This window comes from Polyergus mexicanus, unplaced genomic scaffold (assembly GCF_030449975.1).
Source record: "Polyergus mexicanus isolate NDT 795.1 unplaced genomic scaffold, iyPolMexi1.0 SCAF_4, whole genome shotgun sequence".
Lineage (NCBI taxonomy): Eukaryota > Metazoa > Arthropoda > Insecta > Hymenoptera > Formicidae > Polyergus > Polyergus mexicanus.
Genome location: NW_027223324.1, coordinates 11718738 through 11744441, shown reverse-complemented (window position 1 = coordinate 11744441; position 25704 = coordinate 11718738). Strand labels below are relative to the sequence as shown.

Genomic DNA, 25704 nt, shown 5'->3' with positions numbered 1-25704 from the left:
GTAAATTCAACCGCATCGTCGAATAAACGAAGGCTGCGATGCGTTGGTTTCGATGATGCCTCGAGCGGTTCGTTTTCTTCTTTTCTTATGGATCCGTTTCTTCCTATCGGATGAAATTTCCAATAGCGAGCAGGTGGCAAGTTACGCACGTTCTAGCAATCGTTGGAAGACGACGCGATATAATAAGAGATTTCTTGGATCTTTTATTGCGCTTGCATTTTTGTTTTCATCTTCGCTTTCCCTCGCTATTGCTGCTCTTCTTCTTCTTCTTTCGAAAACGTCCAACATAGTAGGCACATAATGGCATAATATGAGATTACTATCTAATTTGTATCGCCGTAAAAATCTTCAGCCTCGTGTAAAGGAGATTGCCACATCACGTTAACACACACGCGATGTTGCGTCAGGCAAAATTTATTTAACGTTGCACTCCTTTGGAAGCCCGTTGGCAACAATTGCTTACAATTGCTTACAATGGCTTACAATTGCAACTGCGACAGTAACAGAATTATATCGTAGAGATATCGCTTTGCTAGAGATAATAAACTTTTTATAGGCCATTTATGATCCCTACAGATACAACTTTCAATTTCTGTGTGAATATCTCTTCGACTATGCCACGGTTACGTGACTAATGTGTTTTGCTGTATTCAAAACAAATTTGAAATATGTATCATCGCGATCATAACGCGAGACGTGACGAGATAATATATATAAGCCTGTTTTAACATCTTATAGCAAAACATTTCTTATTGTATCTTTACGGTAATCGCAACCTGTCGTTCTCGCGTAATGATTTATGCCTATAAATTGCTAATTGATAGCGCAGCTCGGCATAAAACAGTTCAACCGAAGTAATCCATGTTCTCGTTATAGATATAGAGCTCGCATCTTTTCACGATAACGATTACGTTTAATCCGTACGAGTCGCAATTTTAATGCAGCCTGCTCGTCCAATGGTAAACGTTTGTAATTACTGTGGTAGGAATAAAGGATGTAATTATCATCCAAACCAGGAGGCGCGGTTCATCGATGTTGGATGGGCCCTCTGCTCTCATAAGGCATTGTATGCGGCCTTGTATGTGTACATTTGCGGGAGGATTTAATCGACAGCGTCAATCGAGTCGATTCCGAAAGTGGCACTGACACGAGAAATCGAAAAACAATAGTAGACCACCGACGAGCATGTTTTCCGTACAAGGACACTGTCCGTGCATGTTTAAATTCAATTCATGAAATACGAAGAACGTTTCTTTTTTTCCGTTTAATAGTTCTAACAATTACACACTTCACAATTTCTGCTTTCGACTTATCAAGTCTGAGATAACAGAGAATTGAAGCGGTAACAGAGTCACGTCGCGCGCGCATATTCGCATTTGTAGACGGCGGGATCGCTCCAAAAACCGATTTACACGACTTTAACGATCTCTCGTGAAATTTACGAGCGGTCGCAGCCGCGTGCTCCAGCTAGCCCTCATGCTAGCTCCCTCGAATATATCGCGCACCGGTACAGAATAATTCTTTTACTGCCGCAGGTGTTGCTATGCCCGGCGTATATCACCTGGCTCAGTCGTGGAATCAAAGTCTGGTCTCTGATGATATACCTCTTCCTAATTACGTACCATTCGCGTACCGTTTATCTTTTAGGAAGCCGAAGAATTTCTTCTGAATTGTTGAAAGCTATATATTATAGAATTCGTTTATTTGCTTATCCCGTATCATTTTTTTATATTTCTATAAAAGCACTAAGTGGGTATGTTTGTTTTTTTACATTTGGCATATCGGGATATTGATTTATTTTTAGAATGATAGAAGAGCAATAGTAGAGATATTGGAAGAGCGAGCAGAATGCAAGTGGCATCGTTCGGAAAAAAGATTGTTCGATTGCGGTTATATATATCAAGATAAATTATGAGAAGATATAAATTCATATTTTAGGACAAATTGCATCCAGGCGCGATCAGAGGTGCATTCGCGAAACGAATTGCATTTCGCATATTGCAAGTTATGCGAGATGCATGTTGCATCGCGTACTTTGTGCTCGCAAATTAGTTCCCGCATTACGATTTTCAATTTCTTCGAAGACGAGATGATATTGTATAATTTCACTCACGGTGGCTGTGTGATCCGATCGTCTCTTGCGAATGAAGAAGCTCATTCGTTTCTTCAGGCGAATTCGTTCGACTGCTTCTTCTTAGCACGACCAAGATAAAACGATTCGATAGTACGGATTCAATGCATTTTAAGCACGACCCCCTTGAAGTGTCTTTAACTTCGCGGAAGAGCACGCCCTGATCCGTAAGCTACACGTTCGCGTCGTTTATGTATCGGGCACGATCGTTTCTCGGTGACAAAATGCTTTCGCGATGAGGACAAAAGAACGGAATCAATGGCATTTTTATGCATAAGGATGCAATTCGTCAGTAGCAACCGCGTGTATCACAATTTAGAGTGATAAAACCGTCGCCTTTTATCGTGCTCGAGATCCAGCTTTCTTCATTTTCAAGCACATTTTATCAATTCTGCACGCTATTAAACATTAAAATAGCCCTTGCAATTATTCAATTGTTGTAGCAATAAGATGATAGATAATAGTGACACTAGTGATAGATATTAACAGATGCATTTATTTCTTAATTTAATATTATTATATTAGCGCAGAAATATATATTTATCATAAATTTGCTAAAATTGTATCTTTTTGAATTTTAGGTACGGCCATGGGAACTGTACTAACGACCATCACGGCGAACGACGTTGACAGTTCGCCGGTGTTGACCTATCGATTCGGCAACTTGACGAGTCCGGGACCCTTCAGCATCGATCGATATGGCGGCAAGGTCGTACTGCGGAAGCGTCTGGATGCCGAGACACGTTCCGAGTATAGTCTTCAGGTGATTGCCAGCGATGGAATTCACGAGGCGACGACCGACCTCACCGTTCGTGTGACCGATCTCAACGACAACGCGCCGCGATTTGAACAGGCTGTCTACGTGGCTGTCCTCTCAGGTATATATCGAAGACAATTCTGCCCTTTCTGTCCGAGATGAATGAGAGCGAGGCAGGTAGCAGGCGAATTCGCGATCGAAAACTTTGACGATGATCGGACGCGATCTTCGCGGTGGTTATCGCGTAGCGTTCGCTTCACCGAGCAGTTGATAATCCTTTGATTTATTGAGGAACGATCGTTCCCGAGATTGCGAGATCGGTTGTTCCGTGAAGCGGTAGCGTAGGACGAAATCGCAGGACGAGCGTTACAGAACGGCGATATATGAGATTCTTCGTCGGTTTCGCTGTTTTGTTGCCGCGTCTTCGAAGCATCGCGAATCTCTTATGGCTCACCGTGAATATACCGCGGTTATTAAAGTATACTAACCTTTGTTCGTTAATGATCCGTTTATACAAATTACGACATTGTTTATACAAATTACGCCGGTGAAAATTTCGACAATTTTAATCAAGATCTCATTTAGACTGTAGGTAAGCCATCCATTTATTGTATATTGTTTCTATAGTTTACGCGTGCAAAATTCACATCTATATGACAAAATTGCGGTTCTATCATTAGTTGATATTTATTATCGTTCTAGTAAACCGTGAGATCGGTCACAAATTCACCACTAGACGATGCTTCGATGTTAGCATCCCATTGAATATAGTATAGAGGCACAAAGAAATAAGGAAAGAGGAGACAGGAAGATACAGACGGGCTCCTCGGCGCGAAATAAACGCGCGTTTAAAAACTGGTTTTTAGTAGACACGCGTTGTCCTGTTGTCCATGTTCCAAACTCGAATTGACACCGCGCCGAGATAAAGCGCGCGAGAAAGAGCGGCGCGCGGGTGAGAGATGAGAGGAGAAAAGAGAGAGGCCGAAAAAGAAGACGGGTACAAGGAAGACCGATGAAAAGCTCGCTGCTCGAATGCGGGAGAGAAAAAGATACAGTGTATTGGGAAGAAGGTGAAAGAAGAGAGAAGGAGAGAGATAAAGACAGAGAAAGAGAATGCGAGATCGGCAGGACAGGGCGGAGAGCGGGAATCATGGAGAAAGAGAATGGTATGGATGGGGTAGAAGAACTGAGGAGGATTACGAACTCTTCGCACATAAATAAACGCAAGGACACTGCGAGGCAGCCGAAAAGCCGAGTTCGCTGTTCGTAGGCTGAGATCGCCAACTTTACGAAAGGATTCTCTCCGAAACTTATTAAAAATACATAGAATAAATCCGCGCCTAATGGTGTATTTGGTTGAGTGCGGAGAGATAGGACAACAGGTAAAGATAAATTGGCAGGTGATGGATGTGAAAAGGATTTAAACAGGAGCTCGTATGGCGACAAGCCGCGAGTTTGCATCCTTTTCTCCTTTCATCTCGCGCTTCGTCCTTCATGTTACGAAAAGCTATGTAGCATTTTTCATCGAGGACAGGCATGGGTTGGTAGGTTATCGCAGATACGATGGGGCGGAGAACTTTCGGCGAAAGTTAATGAAACGCCTGGGCAGTTAATGGGATCATTATAGATGGATATTGTAAAAGTTATAACATTCTTCGATATCCTTCGTTGTCAGAAAAAAGGCATAATGTCGGTGCTGGTCGATGGTTAAGAATCCGCAACAAGAAGATGCGGAAAATATTTTAGCTCGTGCTCGTAATCTCTCGATCTTTCTCATGTGTCCCAGTTGAGCGGTTCTCCGTATAATATACGACTCGATAATCGATCCTGCGAGAGTGCTTCTGGAGTCTCTGTCGTTCATAAATAAATGCCATCTCATATGACTTTATATAACATATTTTTCTTTATAATTTTACAGAGTTACAAATATCTTTCTTTTTACTCATGGAAATTGCTGCATTTGTTAGATGCATACCAGGTTGCGTTAACATAGCACACTGTATAATATATTGATTTTTTTTTCAGAAGGGCGAGGCAATCTGCAGGAAATTCTGACGGTAAATGCCACCGACGACGATCTTTCGGAGGAGAACAGCCGAATACGATATTATCTGTTGCGATCTGTGAAAGGATTTTCGGTACATCCCGTGACCGGTGTTCTGACTGTCAATCGCACAGCGATATCCAGGCCAATACCGAAAGAAATGGACTTGGCGATCGTCGCGGAGGATTATGGCAAGCCTCCGGCATCATCGATATGTTCAGTTGTTGTGCGACTTAGCAGTCTAAAAAACGCCCTTCCAGGACGGGAATACAAGATTACAGTGAAAGAAAGTTCATCGAAGGGTACAACATTGATGAAGCTGTCCGATGTAGATTTGTTGGATGGCATCATCGTTGCGGGCGACGATAGCGGAGCATTTGAAATATCTAGGGGCAGACTGATCCTGTCCAGGACACTTGATCGCGAGACTAAGGATAGGTAAATATCAATGACTTAAAGATTTGATTCAGTATGTCAAAATTTGGATTGAATGTTGCTTCTCGACATTTTCTTTGCTGAACTTATTTTATTTGATAAATTATCTACTTCTAAAATCATTTAATTTTAATTTTGTAGATACGTATTGCGATTGAGCAGCAAAAGTGAGAATATGACGACCGATTCACCGATGCAAGACGAATCGGTAATAGTAACAATCATCGTGGAAGATGTCAACGACAATTACCCGTACTTCCTGAAAGATCTTTATCAAGTGTCGATCAAGGAAGATGCTCCACGTGGAACTACCATTGCCGTTCTACATGCTAAAGATGATGACTTGGTTGACAGCGCGGCGGCTACGTTGATGTACGACATTACTTCAGGAAATGATGGCGGTCTCTTTCGGGTCGAGAGAATGACTGGTGCCATCTTGGTGAACTCCACGCTCGATTGTGACCTCGAGCCCGAAGTTTACAACCTCGTGGTGATGGCTTGCGACAGCGATCCGGTATCGCCTTTCTGTGCGCTCGCTATACTTCGTGTTCAACTGGAGGACGTAAACGACAACTCGCCAAAGTTCCCCGTTTCTGAGTATCTCGAGTTTGTCGGCGAAAACGAGCCGATTGGCACGACCGTATTCTCAGCGCGTGCCTCGGATTTAGATCGTGGCATTTTTGGATCATTGAATTACTCCATCGTTTCCGCCGCCGCGAGCGGATTCTCCGACATCGACGACAGTTGGAAACTGTTTGCGGTTGACGAGAGGTCGGGCATTGTCACCACTCGCGCCGTCTTCGATTATGAGCAACGGAATCGGTACGCTTTCACGTTACGTGCTACAGATATGGGCGGCCGTTCTGCAGCGGTGCGCGTTAGAGTAGAAATCGATTCGAGGGACGAATTCTTTCCGCAGTTTACTGAAAGAATGTATAGATTTGGAATAAGAAACGGAATTCCAGTATTGCCTGGCACCATAATCGGTCATGTGACAGCAACCGATCGTGATAAGGGACCCGATGGCCGGGTAGTGTACCAGCTAACATCTCAGCATCCATATTTCAAATTGAATCGTACTACCGGCGCATTGATCGTGAAGCAAAAGTTGATGCATATCGATATGGGCGTGGAAGAGTCATCGAGATTGGTAGTCAGCGCGAGCTCCGGTAGACAGGGCTCCTTGTCTAATATGACGGTAGTAGAGATCATTTTAATGGACGACAACGAGCCAAATGGAGTTAGAGGGGCTATTACATTAGCGACACCAGATATTGGCTCAAATATGACTGTGGCTACTCCCAGTGGCTTGGCCGATTGGGTTCTGGGACTGTTGATTGCTCTCCTTCTTCTTATTCTCGCCTTTGGCGCTATCTTCCTCTATCTTCATATTCGTAATCGTCGTCACAAAAAACCCGGCACGAAACCAGGTCTGAATGGCGAAAGCAACGCTACTGCGTCCAATAGCTACGTGGACCCGAGCGCATTTGATACAATCCCGATTAGAAGTGTGACCGGAGTTGGTGTGAACGGAAACGGCAGTTCCGGAAGCGCCGGAGGAGCAGGCAGCGCATCCTGTCAATTTGCTCCTCCGAAATACGACGAAATACCACCATACGGGACATCCGGTCAATCCGGGCAACAACAAGCTACCTCCGAGCTTTCTGGAAGCGATCAGTCGGGTTCCTCTGGTCGGGGTTCTGCCGAGGATGACGGAGAAGACGAGGAGATCAGAATGATCAATGAAGGCCAGCAAACCGGTGATTCCGCGAGTGACCTTTCGGTTCACAATACTCAGGAATACTTAGCTAGATTGGGCATCGTGGATCCCCCAGCTGGTACGCCTAGGAGACCTCCCGAAGCTCTTCCCTTGGACAGTCTGCATCTGTTTGAAGACGAAGCGAGTACTGAGGCGGACATAGCGACGTTGATCTACGGTAAGATTGGAGAACCTGGACGACCCACTTCGGGTCTGGAAGTACCGGGTGGACCGTCGATGAATGGTTCTTTGAGCTCCATCGTGCATAGCGAGGAGGAACTTACTGGCTCATATAATTGGGATTACCTATTAGATTGGGGACCGCAATATCAACCATTAGCCCACGTATTTAGTGAAATCGCCAGGCTGAAGGATGACGCTGCCAGCGTTCAGAGTGGGAACTCTGGTAGCAGCGGCAAAACCAAGTCTGTACATAAAGCACCGCCACCACCGTTGCTTACATCCGTCGCTCCGAGGTCATTGGCTGCGCCAGCATTAGCGAGAGGGATCTTGCCGAGGTCACCAATCAGCCACGATGCCTCTACTTTTCCTTCCGCCGCTCTAAGTCCGAGTTTCTCACCCTCCTTATCACCCCTGGCTACGAGAAGTCCCAGTATCAGCCCTCTCGTACCACCCACCACCCAGAGATCCAGTCAAAGTATCAACCGAGGAATTCCCGTCACCGATGCCGAACTGAGGATTTGAGGACACTTTGATTTTATTTCGTGCGTATAAGTTAGTAGTGTTAATTCATTAGTTTACTCGCCGAGTAAACGATAAGACAATATGATGCTTCGTGTAAAGCAGTGCGCGAATGATATTCTTGTTAATATACATGGTTTAAATGTGATTGAATATATGAATGTTGCTTTCTTAGACTGTATGAGTGATGTAACTTGTGGACATGGTATTAACGAGTGATTCTAATTTAGGAATTTTAATTTGACCGACCATCGAAAAAGAATTTAGTGATCGAATTATTTCCCTCATTATACGCAAACGTTGCCTTCCCGCAACCAATTTTTATTTTTCATTAATTAACAAAATATTGACTATAGATAATTTCAATTCATATATATATTATTGCGCAGGATGATAAGAATAACATATCTCACTCATTGAAATGAAACAGTAAGCGGGAAAACGGCGATTGCATCTCGACGATTCCATATTTGTTATACGATATGGATGCATCTTTTGTTCGGATCACAATCGATAGCTAACTGAATGGAAATATTTCTTCCTGAACGGAATGTGTGTAAATATTTGCCGGCTGCGACGGCGTTTAGTCATTAAGTAGCATTGTAAATATTAATTTACGTGAACAATGATATTGTCATAATCAAAAAGATAGACTGTTCTTATGTAAACCGGAAATTGTGAATGATCGCGCCGTATTTGTTGCGTGAATGTGTACAGTAATAATCTACATTTATAATATTGAATTGATATACAAACATGGCGATATCGTTCGAATCGAAAAAAACGCGCTACTACGAGCGAACTGATCATACCGAATTTCGTGGTAGCGCATCTCTAAAGCCGCCCGTATAACTTTGTTGATTAATTGTTACTTCATTCTTGTCTTCCGAGCGCAATTTCGATGTAACGGAGGATGAAATTTCAGCCAGGTACATATATACATATGCACTGATTATATATAAAAATATATCATATTTTGTATAAATCGCTCTGTGTACAAAGACTCTCCCGAGCCGAGGGCCTTACCGCGACGTGGGCCTTAAATAAATGAATTTTTTAGGAAAAATTTTTTTTCTTTTATCCAGTCCGATTCTTCATCTCATATAAACAATTAATTTAATTACTAATTTTTGAACTTTCGTTTAAAATACGTTATTTAATTAGGAAGTTTTTAGGAAGAGACGGACATTTGATTTAATGAAAAAGACAAAATGTTTCCACATATAAATCTGCTTCTTGTTATACAACACGTTGAGCCTTATAAGTATACATGTATTTTTCAAATTATTTTGATAAGTTTATTCCATATTATCTCTGCCCGTTTTATTTCCATATCTATTACATTGCATTGTCTTACTTTATCAATGCTCGAGCATAAAACGTGCCGAGCAACAGGAACACCCGATATATGACTCGAAGGAATGGTAAGATGTTGTTCTAAATAAATTCAAGAATTAACATCACAATGAACAAAATTCTTAATCTGCTATATTATAAGTTAAATTAAAACAGAAAAGAGAATTTATTATATATTAATAATTAACAACGTTTTTTTCTGTTTCTTATAACTATTGATTTTTACAATTTTTTAAATTTCAAGTCTTTAATTTCTGATTCACTTTTATTTTGAGAAATGATTAATTTCCATATATGTATGGTAAAATATAAATGTTATTCATGCATCTTCAATTTACTTTGGTTAAGTTTATATTTGGTGAAAAGGTTACTTTGAATAATATTTATAAGCTAAGATAATCTAATTTAAAGTAGCTTTCGTTTTTGGGTCGAACCACATGTGTAACAAGAAATAATTCCTTTCGTAAAGATATATGAAATAACATCATTTATTCACCCCGGAGAAATTCATGGTGAAAATTTGAATAATGCATTGCAATTTATAAGGAATGGATCAACATTTAAAATTATTAAAAACGTTCTAATAATACTATGTACTCGAATAATTTGTACATTTAAACAGTCTCTACGATGAAACACGTATCGACCTATCTATCTAGTGCCTAGAATCAGCGAAACCATATAGGAATCGTTTACCCGATTATGTTATGTCTAGCAAAACGATTATTTTTATATTGTGTATCCAGTCTTGTTGCCGCTCGATAATGAGCTGCGCTATTTAATTTCTCATTTTCTTCGTCATTAGATTATAGAAGAATTAGTATATGTCTTCCACACATAGGATCGAAAAAAAACACGAATTTTGTTTATTCTAAGCTGCTAAGTGGACAGCATCATATTGGAAGATATATTATTCTATGCGGGGGGGGGGGGGGGAGGGAGGTGGGAGGGAGCATTATAATAAAAAAGAGCGCGATGAGACAGAATCTTAGAAATCTATAATTATGATTAATAAAAAACGGAAGTTATTGAAATTTTTTCAAACATTGCTCCCATATTAAATTTCTCTTCGAAATTTGATTGCTAAAATGCTAAAGATATAATGTTTTTATTGCATATCCCCGATACATATTGTATAACAAAATCCATATATATATTTACTTGTCTTAGTAAACTTCTGTCTCAAGCACTCTTTTGCAAAGACATTCGTCTTTCAAAAGTAGAACACCTAAAGTGGTTCCTATGTACCAGTTTTTCTGTCAGTTAATGGTCCAATAGTTAATTCGATATGACTTCTAAAATCTATTTAAAGTCCTATGCCCGGTTGTAAGTCTTCTTTTGTCGTATCTTTTGTATGGGGTCTATATTGATCTCTGCTAAACATGCATTATTGTTATATAATCGTTAATTAATTTCCTTCTCTGCATTTGGATTGTAATCAGTGACGTAATCAATACGCGATAAGAAGCGAGTGGTCTTCACAGAGTGCAGTCTCTAAGCTGTACGTTATAATCATATGTAAGATAATAAAAATGTATTTGTTGTGTATTTTCTAGATATGTAGAGATATACACGTAGCTATCTAATAGTTATCACATAAAGCTCCTTTTCCAATCACCGTAAAAAATTTTTTTATCTCTGATAGAGAAAATCGTATTTGTCGCGTCACTGAAGACAGTCGTGCTCAATCCCCGTATTCTGGGCTAGGACATTCTAAAGACATCGAAAAAGCATCAGGGATTGGCATCTAATACTACACATGACCATAGCACGAGGGTACACCCAAAAAAAAGAACTCGAGAGACTTTTTTACTTTCATTGCGCCTACTCGTAATTAGCGCATCGAAATAAGGCACCACATTCGACGCTGTTTATGCGATCGATCGTAGAAACGGTCATCGAGATGCTACCTACGAAGATGCAATAAAATCTCCGTGATTTGCTGTAGTTATGAGTCTTTATCTACGATCATCAACTATTGTTTATTCGGGTGTGAGTCGGTAAGCCCGAATAAAAATCTCTTTCCCAATCCAGTTTAATTTCTAGGAGTGGTGTGTGCTTGGACGACTTTATATCCGACTCTTTACTTGTACAACGTCGAGCGTAGTTAGTATCGTCTCATAGTAATTAATGAAACGCGCTTTCTTCTCAAGTCTTTGAAAGTCTCGACCGAAGTTTCAAAGTACAATATATTAATTTTTATTGCTTTCTCTCTCTCTCTGTGCCTGCGTCACACGTACCACATTTTCCATTGTTATTGACTTTGGATCTTGTATTGGCGACTGTATTTCCTACGAGAGTTCTTGCAGTTCGCCTCTTGTAGAACTCTTTGCGGAAAATCTTTACAAACTTTGAAAATTATTAAAACGAGGAGAAGCAGAGGAACTAAACACGCCTTTGGCGCAACGTATGTTTTTGATCCTCGTTGAATAGGCTTGTTTAAACAGGGAAGTCGATTCGCTTGTTTCAACAAGATTCCGCGATGTAAATTATTCTGTGGGATTAACGATTAGTCAAACGGTTTCTTCCGTTATACTTCTCGACATGTGTAAAACTCCGAGGCTGAAAAGAAAAAAAGTAGTTTGAGGGATATATTTGCAACTTACCCGAAGACTTGATAGAAAAAAATCGTGTATGAGAGCTATTCTCTTAGAATTATTTCTACGTCAAAGATTTTGATTCCGTCAAGTCTTCATTTTGTTTACCGCCGATCTACAAATAAGTCAGTGATTCGCGAAAGCGAAAGATGTTACGGTAAATATGCATAAAAAGTTATACCTCACCGATTTTATCGCCACTTAAATATGTTGTAGGGGAGATTCTTCTGAGTAATTCCCCGCAAGAAAAAAGTAGGGGAAAGCATTCGTTTAGAAGATATAATAAATTGAAATTTCACAATTTTAATGCTTTCTTTGAAATATTATAAATTAAAATTAGGAACAGTGATATTTGTGTACATTTTATTTCTTGCAGAGGACGTAGGAAATGTTTTTGTTTACATTTACGAGATAGGTACAGGATCATAGATGGGTTATATAACGTAATCCAAATTTTAGTTTTAAATCAAAAATAGGTTTGGGTTAGGTTATATCTTTTGGAAGTGGAGCCTCCACGTAGGAGAGGCGGAATCCATTGCATCCACGCATATATTTTCCTATCCACACAACAATCGTGTGGGGTGGACCACGCTTCGCGTTGTAAAGTATATGTGTGAATGCACTGGGTTCCGCCTCCCCCCTCCCCCCTACGGGGGGACTTCCAGAAGATATAACCTAACCCAAACCCATTTTCAGTTTTAAAAGTAAAATTGTGAAGACATGATTCAAAAATTCATGTAGTCGCATATTGAAACCTGTTAACGAACTGCGAGAAATAGGTGAAACCGATTATTGACGAAATATCTATGATCATGTATCTATCCCGTTAAATGTAAACAAATACTTTTCCCATATCTACCCTACAACAAATACAACGTACACAAACTTCACTTTTCCTAATATTACTTTATAATATCCGAGAAAGCAAGCATTGAAACTGTAAAACTTTAATTTGTCATATCTTCTGAACAAATGCTTTCCCCCACTTTTTTCTTGCGGCGAATTACTCAGAATCTCAGAAGAACCTCCCCTACAACATATCTAAGTGACGATAAAATCGGTGAGGTATAATCTTTTATATATTTACCGATGTTACTAATGAGACAATGTGATCTACTATGATCGTACAAAGTGATAGCCTAGCCCTACCAACAAGCGTGTTTACTTGGTGATCCCCGCAATTCGTGCGTCATCTTGCATCTCGACGACGACGGTGTCAGGATCAGGTACTCTGTTGGCGGAAAGACATCCATTGGCGATAGTGGTTGGCAGCACAGTCTCCGACTAAAATTAAATGAATATCGCGCATTGTTAAAATACCAGTGTTAAAATAAAAATTTCTTTTTTCGAATAAGTAATATATACATACAATTATTAATTGCAAAGTAATTAAGTTATGTATTTTACTTGATAAGCTGCTGCGTCCAATGCCATGAGTTCCTTTTTCGACAGCTGCTCGACCACTGCAGCGGCGTAACAGTCTCCTAGCATATTGTTGGTGGTCCTTATCCGATCTCTAATAGATATAGAATAATTCTCATATTAACAATAAATCTTAATATTTTTCAATCGATATAATAATTGCCTTGAACGTAAATGTGTATATATCGACACTTACACAAACCAGTCAATCGCGAATAAAAGAGAAACGTCATTAACGGGAGCATCAATGGCGCTTAGAACAACCAACAACAGAACAAGCGCAGCACTTGGTACCGAGGCCGACGACACAGAAGCAGCGGTGGATGTCAGACTTCGCAAAACAGAATGATGAAATAACCATGGATATAATATATATATTTCTTGCGGTATGATTATATATAAAAAAGTTTTTTTGAAAAACTTACATAACGGTGATAATCTCCCCGAAACCCAGAAAGATACCATTCATCTGGGCGATGAATATGCTGGCCACAGCGACGAAAAGCGCGGTACCATCCATGTTAATATTGCAACCGATTGGCAAGACGAATCTGGTAACTCTAGGGTCGACTCTGAGCTTCTCGGTCATCAGACGAAAAGTCACAGGAAGTGCAGCAGCCCTGTACAAAGCTGCGTTAGCAAAGATCGGGTAAGGCACGCTTCCGATGATAATAGAAAGATACACTCCATGACGCCTGTTGCCGCAGTCGGTGGTCATTCTGGCGTCAACTTACGAGATAGATGTCGGCATGATTTATCGATAATTTCTTAGATATAATTGACCAAAGGTTGAATTGAACAAAACGGAATAGAAGAGGGCAGAGAAATGGTGTGTGCGAATAGAGAATATTCGGAATTAATATCGACGTATATTAATTACGGAAAATATCTGCAAATAGTAGACAGAGTGCCAGAGCAACAGCCAGAATGACCGTGAGAACAATCTGAAAAATTAATCGGGATTAGCTTAGATCACAATCCGCAGGATATCCGCCAGAGATCGCGTTACTTGTTGAATTCTGTAACAGACAATCGTATATACCTTCATGTTGCGGCCATCAATTACTTACCAAGCCCTCGGTCTCTCAAAGTCAACCACCTGCAAAAGGCCGCGTGCAGTGCGTGTTCTAATACATCATCATGATATTCATACAGTCTCTGTTCAGATACACTGAGAACAGAGTTTCTCAGTCAGTCACAGTGTACGCACAGTTGTGTACGCTCTTTTCTGGAAACAGTTAATCCACAGAGAAAACAGATTGAGTTAGATACAACTGTATAAGACCTAGCTGGATCAAAAACAATATAGGCACTGCTAAAACAATAATAGAGGACAGTAATCGGGAATAGAGGAATAGCGGATAGATTGTAGATTGTGCAGGATAAGTTTTTCGAATATATTTTAAACATACGTGTTGGATTTGCGAATAAAAAATGGATAAGATTTCAGAGGATGACTTGTAGTGCGAACTGAAAAAATGATCGTTGCTTTGTGTGACTCTTAAAAATGAATTATCAAGAGGCAAATAATCGCACGTTGTTCAGCAGTACAGCCGGTCATCGACGTCCTCGTCGTACCTGCAAGAACGAGCTCGACACACAAGCAACCAATATTTTTTCAGTTTCGCCAATCTGTTTTTTTAAAAAAACAATGTACTTTAAGTACTTAAGTTAAATCATATACTTTGGCGTGGAGGCCTCCTTTGGCAGTTTCTTTTTCCTCTTCCTTGTCATTGCGAAGAAAGAGTCGTAAAGATACCGATCACGAGTCCCTAGCAGACTTCCACGCCGCGAATCAGTCCAGGTAACACGGAGTCAGCAGATCTCCGGTTTAGGCAACATCATTGCCGAATAGCTTTACTCTCGTGATAACGCAGACAATGCTTTGAAAGTCCTCTAGAATTTCTTATTCGCGACGATAATATGTTATTTGCGCGATGACGAAATTCCATTTACGTTACCGTAAAAGATTTGGCAACGAGTTTCCGGAACTTCGTTCATATATCGATGGTCGGAAACCGGAAGTATCAACATTCTAAGTGTTACCCGGAACTGCATACCTCTTTCCCTCTTTCTCTCTTTCTCATGTGGCATGGCGAGCACTCCTCGCAAGCGAACATTAAAAGAGATTGTCATATATGGAGAAAGGACTAATAGGACAACTAGGAATTGTGCCAGCTTTCATAACATTTTTATATAAAAACTAAGCATAGAGAATATATATGAAGCCAAAAGTTATGTATTTCCCGAAAGTTATGTAAAGCTGGCTTGACTGATTTCGGAAGGGATATCGGGATCGTGGCCTCGCAAAGCCTCCACACAGCTGGCTGAAACATATTGTCTCTGTCAATCAATTCGATCGATACACATCTTTTATCGCCACGTATCACTCATTGTCTATCTCATTTTGCGATGTCAATTGTTTTGGAATTAACTACTTGCACTATTAATCGCGCGACAGACCAGCTCCATTTCGCGTAAACGTAAGAAAGGTCCACGTGAGAAAAACAAAAAAGCGGAAGAAAGGAAGAAAATATAAATGGAATATATGCAGGAACGACCGACGAGGAAACTACGAGGTCAGAAAATACGATCACAACGTTGACCGAGGCCCTGTGAGGCAGGCGAAATGGATTCTCTCAAGGTCGGGCTCGGATTCGAAGATCGACGACTCACGTTGATGCCATGGCGAAGGCGGTGAGAGTACCCTGGGCGAGGCCGGCGTAGAATTTAAAGGGGTTCTTTCTAACGAAGGCCATATATATCAACTGCATGATCACCAGCTGATAGAGAAAGACACCGATCACGATCGTGACGATGAACCATGCTAGCTGCGACATCACCAGTACCAGATCGTCCACTCCCAGTATTTTGCCTGCTATTACAGAGGTGATGCCAATTGGTGTCATCCTAAAGAAACAAGATATTTTCCATCACATGTTACAAAGCTGTCATATCGTTTTCGATTTTCGATTTCGATTTCAAAACTCACCACATAACGGTCGAGACCATTCGCATGATGACTTCGAATACAGCCTTGAAGAAATCTATGACAACCTGACCTTTTTCACCGAGTGTTCCAAGAAATGTACCAAAGACCAGACAAAAGAATACTATGCCTAAAGTGTTCGTCCCGCTTCTATACTGTATCACTCTTATCAATTCCTCGTCTCCCAAAACTTCCGTTGATACCTGGTCAGTAATATTCTGGACTGGTTGTTTCTTTGGAACGTACACCGTGTGTGCCTGTAACAGCATATTATTATTATTGAATTGTAAGCTAATTTTTCCCTTTTCAATACGGCATATCGCGAAAATCGTGGTATCATCTTTACCTGTTGAAAAGCTGCTTGAAACAAATTGTCTGGAAACATGTTCCTGCAAAATTATTAATTTACAAAATTGTGCACATATTGTGTCAAATATTATTAAACACATTGAACAAGTAGGCAGTATGTCTTCGTTTATTATGACAAAGGGATATATATTTTAAAAATAACGCATTTTCCACGGCCTTTATTTTATTCATAGCCTTTAAACATTGATTAAGTCGCGGCGCAAACCATGCGGCGATTTTTCAGTTAAAATAATCTTATCTTGTGTTACTGAAGTAAAGAATTATTAAATAGTTTCCAATGGTGTGCAGTATTCTTCGATTTTACATCCAATATTAGAAAATCATGTCAGGGCATTGTGTGGGCTTTCAAACAAAGTTTTGGAGTGAATTTCGTGCGACTTAAACACGCACGATCGATGAGCTTCTATTTCTGTCTCAACGAATAGTATATGCGATCGTGATGAGTTCCGTTTAGTGGAATTTACGGCTTGTAAAATGCTATGACCTTAATCCGACTTAGGTAACGCTACTACTGCAATGATTCAGCTTTACAGCGGTAAAAAGAAGTATCGCAAATCGATATCATTTCGATATCACGTTATTATCGTATACGTTATTCAAAACTCTCGTAATAAAAAATTGCGATAGAGAATTTTTATTGAAGATCTTTTTTTTTTTTGCAAAAATACATTTAATAAGATGACTCCAATTACAAGATACGTGAACGTAAATGGAAAATGTAAACAGACTATAAAATTGATTATATTCGTTGATTGTTTTCTCATCGTTCCATGCACCCGTTGACCTTCGCGCTCGATTACCTCCGTTTTTAATAGGAAAACTTCAAGCGAATCTATGTACATTATTGATATTGACAGAATCGATATTGAGAGCGATGAGATATCGCAGACATAATTTACCTTCCTAAATCGAGCAGGCTGTCTAGTATGTTAACGGCTCTCGCGTGATGCGACGGCCCGATCGATTCTCTGATACCGGGATTACCGGGATGAATAACGAGGACTAGGACTACACCGAGAACAGCATTGAGCAAGGACGTCAGTATGAAGTATACCAGAGTACGAACAGCGATCATACCGTTCATCCTGGCGTTTAAACTCGCCGAACCTAAAATAATACGTAAAAATAAATGAGGTAAACGAGAATTTTTTTATGGCGAATGAGCATTTGACACGTGGTTTATCTCATGCATACAATAATAAGAAGAAACCCACCCGATATAAGACTGGCGATTACCAAAGGTAAGATCATCAGCTTTAGCAATCTCATGAAGAGCTCTCCAGGATAGCTGATCAGCATTACCGCATCATCCCCAAGCTCCAGAGGTCGTAAACCGAATCCTGAGAAGAGACGCTATCTTATTAATCCACAATTTTGTACCGCGACAATGGCGCCTTTTCGTTTGCAACGTAAAACACGTAAAAGAGAGTGTCTAGAGGAGCGCCTGCCCTTGAACTATATTTAAACTTATTATAGTTAACTGGCTTATTATTTGATCGCGAAGAAAAAGTATCCTGAAAGGGGATGATGAAAAGGCTTGATCAATTCTTTTTTATCACATCAAGTCAGATTAGTTACATAAGTCTACGTAGAGAGTCGTTACATACGTGTATGCAAAGCGTGCACATCTTCAAATAATAAATGTACATCTTCAAACAAATTATTAATAAGGATAAGATAGAGTTGATAACGTAGAGCTTGACACATAGTCATGAATCTTTGATTTAAAAAATGAATGAAAGCCTTGATTTAGATTCAAACTGACATCTATTGAATGATATCGTATAAATTATCATGCCGTCAACGTTTCCATTTATAACAATGTGTCTATGAATGTTCGGCTATCGAGTATTAAATCAAACTGTTGAAAATTGAATTTTGCGTAAATCTAATACTCACTCACACATATTGATGTTTCTATTAATACATCTGTCAATCGTTACATTTATTTTTACCTCGTTTAGTTACGTCAAACGTATAGACTTGGTAAAATTCATCAATCTTTGTATTATAATTCAAACAATCTTTGTATCACAATTCAATTACACTGATATTAAATCAAATCATAAATGTGTATTGTTTCATTTCCTTTGCACGATGCAAAGTAATAAAATCAATTTTTTCTTAATTAAATACAATTTCTCTATTCATTAACATTAGCAGGTAAATCGAATGGTATATTCATGGAAACAAATACGTCATAACATGTATATATGAGCATGCAATATCTATCGTATTACAATGGGAAAATATTGATTTTCCATTAAGAATCGACTCTCTAAGAGATCAAATTAATATAATGGAACTTTTTCAAGGAAACACTTTGTCGATTATCACAATATATGAATGTTTGCAATGCATCACATATCGTGAAATACATCATACTATATAACTCGCAGATTTTTATATGAACGTTTGACATATTGCAAGCATTCGTCATACTATTACCACATATGTGCACAGTTTTAATTATAGAATAAAATCTATACAATATATGCATGTAAAACCATTCTTATTGTTATATAAGATTTTCATGAACAAAATGTTTAAAATATATAATATTGAAAAAAAAGTAATCAGTTGTCAAAGAAAGGAATTGCTGATTGATCATCGTGATAAATTAAATCAAAATCTAGATAATATACTGAGTATACGCAGAGCTATTGAAAATATTAAATGCAGCAATTGCACAAGAGTACAAATAGTACTCATCATTTATAGTACATATCGTTGATGTATAAAACGGCAACACAGAGTAAATTAAAATGCTATAAATTTTACATTGCACATGACATTATATTGTCTCCTTGCGATGTCATATCTGTCGAAATATCAATAATACAAGTGCAATAATCAACTATAAAAAAATGATATCAGATTAAAAAATTTTTTGAATTATAATAAAATATATATAGCGTTTTCTTAAAAAAAATTCTGATGAACATCCCCGATGCTCACCAAGAATAACGCCGAAGAGAACGCCGGAAAGGGTGACCATGAGCAGCAAGTTCTCTCGCATCCACTTTCTGGTGTCGGCGGTCACCTTACGGGGACCCTGAGAGGCCGAGACGTCCTGCCCGCCCATCTTGGCGAACAGATACTCGGAGAATCGGGCAGAGGACTTCTCCTCCATCTCACTAGGCCGCCAGCAAGCGGCGTACAAGGGATCGGTGCCAGTCGCGTACGAACAGGCCGATCCTCCCGCTGATCTTCCCAAGTTCCCTTCTCGCGATCTCTCGCGGCTAACGGCGGGGCCCCAGCAGCACCACGACGACGACGGGTTGCCGTTTTGGGGGTGTTTCGGTAAATCCGTGCAGAAGGACAAATCACTCGCGCCTACCAGACGTCTTAATAGCCTGGCGGCGACCTGGCGTATGCCTACTAACTCGATCGTGGTACCGGGATAGGATTGGACTAACTGGTTAGCGATGCTGATAACAATCAGTGGCTTTAGTAGAGCTCGCGGGACTCTAATTGCCTCCCGTCGGTTTGTCTGACTTTACGTTTAATAATGTCTTATACGTGGAGAATTCGTTCTCGGAACGATTCGAACGTGTACCCGAGGGAGGATACGCGTTTCTCTAGTTTTAAACGAGAAGAACGTGAATAATTTCGTATTACGTGAATCTTTGATTTTCTTAAGATTCTTGTAGAAGCAGTCTTATTGCCGAATGTTGCGCTGTTGCACAAGGTCAGTTACCCGAGAGGTCCGCTAGCATTGTCGTCTCTTCTCAAGTATGACGACACCACCACCTTCTTTCTCCAACCGATGCACTTCGATCTCGTAAAACTTCAGATTTTATTAGGAAGAACGAGAGAAATCAGAACTGATACCTTCCGCACGACGACGATGAAGATTCGAGTGCAATGGACTGTTCTGACGACTATTGCCAACGTAACTGAGCGTGCGCGTGGATATCCGACACGTTCCTCGCAAAGGATGAGCCCCGACTGCCTGGTTACCGGCGGACATCCCCGTATTGATTTGCCAGGATTTCACCATACCCCGAACGTCCCCGTTCTTTCGACGACAACAACGCGCGCTTGCGCAAATTCAGTGGTTCAATCAGTCGCTAAAACGTAGTCAAATGTGCACTGTTTCCGTGCTGCTGTTACTGCACGGTGGTGCATCGCAAAGAGAAGAGGGACGCGTAGGGAGAAATCGAAAGATGACGATCCAAGGGGTGGTGAGGATGCGAGCTTTGACGCGCAAAAGGAATGACGAGAAATCCAAGGACACGACAAAGGACAGCGGAAATGTCTAAAAATTGCGAAATATATTATCCGAAAGAAAGCCCTTAAATTTTAACAGAATTCTGCTCTTTTTACAATATAATTGTTATTTTGTACTACTTAAACGTGCTGAATGCATTTTGCGCGAAGATATTTCCCTTATACGTCAGCAATGACCTTGTATATTTTAAGAATAGAGTTTTACACACACACACACACACACACACATACACATATCTTATTTTAAACGCTTGACGTAATGAATCAAATAGAATTATTTATCGCAAAGCCGCATTGTAATACATTATATATAAAAATAGATATTATATACTTTACTTTTATATTAATTTTATTAATCAATTTTTTTTGGTATATATGGAAATTCAAAACCTTCGAAGATTAGAGTATTTATGATTTGCAAGTAATCTCATGTTTTATTGTACACAAAATGAATTATTATATAATAAGAAAGGATCGAAAGATGAAAAAATAATTTTGCATAGAAAAAATCGTTGCGTTATAGCTTATAAAATGTATTATACTGTAAAAAAATAAAGATTATAAAAAAAAAATTATTATACTTTTAACGCAGAATGATGAGATAGATAACTGTCTGATCGAACATGGGTAAGTACTACCTTTGTCTGACCGTGACGGTATATACTACTGACGAGTCTTGCAGGTGAAAGAGCGAAAGCGTTCTCTTGGAACAAGGAAAGATGGAAGCACCACATTTGAACGATGATTCGCTTATTTTCCACGATGGTAAGAAAAGTTTTGTTAACCATGGTATAATAATTAAGAACGACGGATACGACTACTTTCCCGGAAATGATACTACTCTAATGATAATCAAGTAAAAAGATAGAGGCAACTTAAGGATCGATTCAATTTAGAAACTTCAATGCAATGAAAATATCAATTTTATTCTATCTTTAATATCGTATCATTCTTTTGCATAATAATCACGTTATATCGCTGTCGACTGCACTCACCTCGTGAAAAATTGGAAAAGCAGCACAAAATTCCAATTGACTGGTCGTATAAAAGCGTAACAAAAGGAATATAATACCATGTACGATATATTCGCGATATTGTTAACAAAGTGTAACAATTATTCATTCGCTTATTAAGTCGAATAAATATTTAACATTATTGTTATTATTATAGAGTTGTAACAATCCAAAAAGGACAGTTTTATAAAAATGCTTCTTAATTAAGCATAGATTATTATTATTACGATTAAGCTACTATCGGTGTTCCATAGAATAATAATAGATATTTTAACGTATATTAATACTATTCAACTTTATCGTTTAACAAAGCGCGTCTAATGAAGCGATCTTAAGCACTCGCTAATTTTAAGTTCTTTTGATTTTTTTTTTTCACAGACATCCGCGGGACTGATTATGAAAAATGATACTGAGAGATGATTACGCTTCGTTCGAGCATAAGTTGATGTCAAAGAGAAATTCCTATGTCATAGTCGGCTGATAAATGTTCTTTGTAACGTGTGAATTAAGTAATCCGCCAACGAAGAACCCCGACATTTCGGCGGGACAGGCCGTCCCGTTGAATAATGGAGGGTAACGTCCTAGTCCGAGTTCGCATTTCGTAGAATGTTACGAGAATTAGATCTCTTCCTCCTCGTAAATAATCCAGAGGCACGAGAACAATCAAGGATGTACGAAACGCCAATTTACTTTCGACCCTTCGATATACACAGTAACGTCTTTTCCCCATCGTTTCCCGTTTTTCGTACATCCGTTTTCTAAATTCGTCTACGAGTCTACAAAATTACGGGACATTAGTCTACGCTCGCATATCGAGGATGAGAAATTTGGCCACGCGAAAGAAAAATGTCATTTACATCCTTTATTTGTATGTACAAAATCTCGTCGATGTGATAATCTACAGGCTTCCGATTTGACGCAATATGTCAGGAAGATTCATGAATACTAAATACGTGTTATAGGAGGAAGTTGAAATATTAAGACTAACATTCATTTAAACATTTATTTTATTTTTTTTTTAAACTAAAACACTGTAAGCGCGTGCCATTTATTTTGTGTGTATGTGTGTATAATTATTAACATATATTAACTCTAGTTCTCCCTTTTTTCAAAATAAATTAAATATAAATTACACATATTTAATATTTGAATTGTCAAATGTGTCGCTCGGTTATGACAGGCTTTTATTGATATAAAGCAAAATGCATAGCCCGGCATCGAGATAACCAATCAGCATCGCAGAAAAGAGGTAACAATACTTGAGAGTATCGATTTAACACACCTTTTAAAAAATGGATATCTCAATGAGAACTGCTCGCGGCATATTATTAGAATATTATATGTGTGTGTGTGTGTTATATATATAAAATATTATAAAAGGTGCCATTTAATTTTTATTAAATTAAATTTTTATTTAATAATAAATAAAACTGATTAAAAAATCGCGATATCTCTTGTAATATCGGAGAGTAAAAATATTAAGAGTTTCTTTTATACCTCGTGGGATGTTACTCTAAATAAAACTAAATAAAAAACCGGAATTGCGAAAAAATTTACTTTTAAAATATTTAAAATTAATCCAAAATATATACTTGTATATAAAATTTAATATTTGTGTGTATATATATATATATATATATATATATATATATATATATATATATATATATATGTGTATAGTACATGAAATATTTCGGCGGCGAATTATCAATAACATATTTATCTTGGCGGCGCGACATAAACATTGATACGCGCTATTTAGATATTATGACTCTGTTATTATTCGCGCGACGATATTCGAGCAGGAAAATAATCGTGCGAGATGCTCCGTCGAATTCCTTTTTTAAACGCGATCGCGATCAATATCGGAAAATTATTTGCTATTATAATATAATTAATAATTAATTAACAGTTATAAATAATATGTAACTACACACACACATATATATATATATATATATATATATATATATATATCGCGATCATTGATCGAATCACATATTTTGTAATTTATTCATTTAATCAAATAAGAATTAAGATAATAAAAAAAAAGGAAATTATAAATTATCGTTGCGTTGCGATCTTTACGGACAATAATTATTTCTTTAACAATACATAGAATCAAATATATTTTGTTCACGATGCTATATCATTTGACTTTTTGATTAGATGTAATTTGGATTAACGTGCTATAAAACGATCGAATCACAAAATTGACTAATTAATATGACGATAAGTTTCGTGATATGTTAATCGTTTAATAAATAATTGATCTACAATTGAAAATACTTATTTAATTTAATATTTCGTATATATATTTTATAATACATAAAATATTTCGGCAGAGCGAATTAAAATAATACCCAATATACTATTTGGCATTGACGGTGTAAACATTGACGCGCGTAAATATTATTTACGTATCACGGCCTTGTTATCGTTTACACGAAGACAATTGAATAGAACTGTAGTGGGGCGAGACGCTCAAATTCCTTTCTTACGTGTTATCATTCGTACGGCGATACTCGAGCAGTAAATAGCGTCGTTGCTGTCATCGTGCGCACAGCATTGCCACGAGTCGCACAATGGCTCATATGTGGCACGCGCATTTGTGCGTTGAACGCACAGGAAATGCACGGCTCAGCCATTTTATTGATATGAATCGCGAGTATCGATTTAACATGCCTTTTTCAGAGTAAATATTTAAATATTTAAATTTATTTAAATATTATATGCAAACATATTAGTAAAACTGTATGTATGTGTGTGTGTGTGAAATAAGAATGTGTTAAGAGAAAAAAGAAGAAAGAAAGAGCTTGAAAATACGCAGATATTGTGAACTACATAGATAAAATTTTTCTCGCTCTCTTTTCTGGCGGTGGAAGAGAGATATCGTCTAAAATCATCTTGTGCCTACCTGGCATACTAGTTTTGCATGCAAGGCAAGAATCTCATTACGGAGTAGCTACCAAACGAACGTCGAAGAAATTCGATTGGATATCGGTCAAAGGTTCGAGGAGCGCGGCGAAATGTCGAAGAAAAAAAATAAGAACGAGAAGAAAGAGAATTCCGATGATTAGATTGCCGACACGTAGGAATACGAATCTACTTTTTAAAAGTGGTTTAGGATTTTTATTCGCGGATATACGTATTTACTGATTAAACCTCCTTAAATCTCATGAGACCACCTCTCTCATCCGAGCATAAAGCAGAACTCGAGCGACATAAATGGAAATCTTATAAAATATTTCACAGATTCTCGATCTCTCCTACAGCATAATGGCAATAGTGGTAGTATTCTCTTTCGACAAAGTGGCAAAATTTTCGAGTTTTCATAAAAAACGAGGAAGGAAACAATATACATTTCATAATTAGTTAGTAAAGAGATTTTTGAGACATATAAACAAAAAATATGATAGATGTATGGACGCATATGTAAATGAACAAAATGAATAATTATTCATTCTCTTTCCAGCACGTGTGGGTGGGCTTTTCGATTATCCGAATAAAATATACAACGGAGATCAGGAAGCAATGCGACAGTTAATTTATTGACGCGTTTGAATATTTAGCGTGAGTCTCGTGTACGAAGTGACCGTTAGCTCACTGCCGGTGATAATTAACGTTTACGTGCAAACATGCAAGGTACTCGAGTGGCATGTAAATACAGAGATTTGAGTTCACTTTCATGTTACGAAATCGGATCTATTGACGCTAATAATGATACAATTCCGTAGATATCAGACGCTCGAGCATAATTTAGGCCGACAAGCTTGTTGCACACTATATTTCTGTAATGCAAACGAAGTATCGGAGATCGTATATCGTGCAAATCATCGACGAGACCTATGTATAACAAGTGCTCTGCATATCCGTCAATTTGGACGGGGTGTCACG

The 25704-nt window shown here is 38.6% G+C and overlaps 2 protein-coding genes across 8 annotated transcripts in view; one reads left to right on the top strand and one right to left on the bottom strand.

The window, feature by feature from the left end:
• Ds (dachsous cadherin-related 1) overlaps positions 1-8888 on the top strand; it is a 323661-nt gene extending 314773 nt beyond the window's left edge. For all 6 annotated transcript variants that reach the window (XM_070294922.1, XM_070294921.1, XM_070294927.1 and 3 more), the window contains 3 exons: positions 2713-3009; positions 4914-5370; positions 5509-8888. In XM_070294922.1, the coding sequence (XP_070151023.1) occupies positions 2713-3009; positions 4914-5370; positions 5509-7831 (3077 nt within the window). In that variant the 3' untranslated portion in view covers positions 7832-8888. The remainder of the gene's footprint in view (positions 1-2712; positions 3010-4913; positions 5371-5508) is intronic.
• Positions 8889-9050: 162 nt separating this feature from the next.
• Positions 9051-20524, bottom strand: Eaat2 (Excitatory amino acid transporter 2). Of its 2 annotated transcripts, none has more exons than XM_070293754.1 (11): positions 19520-20524; positions 17776-17901; positions 17461-17668; positions 16539-16581; positions 16196-16449; positions 15880-16113; positions 13629-13823; positions 13400-13534; positions 13189-13297; positions 12931-13065; positions 9051-11746 (listed from the first exon to the last, which is right to left on the bottom strand). In XM_070293754.1, the coding sequence occupies exons 1-10, from the start codon at positions 19692-19694 to the stop codon at positions 12943-12945; spliced, it is 1602 nt and encodes a 533-aa protein (XP_070149855.1). In that variant the 5' UTR covers positions 19695-20524; the 3' UTR covers positions 9051-11746; positions 12931-12942. The 2 variants fall into 2 exon arrangements, with proteins under 2 accessions (XP_070149855.1, XP_070149854.1); XM_070293753.1 differs by having other exon boundaries at positions 12947-13065.
• Between the last annotated feature and the right edge of the window lie 5180 nt (positions 20525-25704).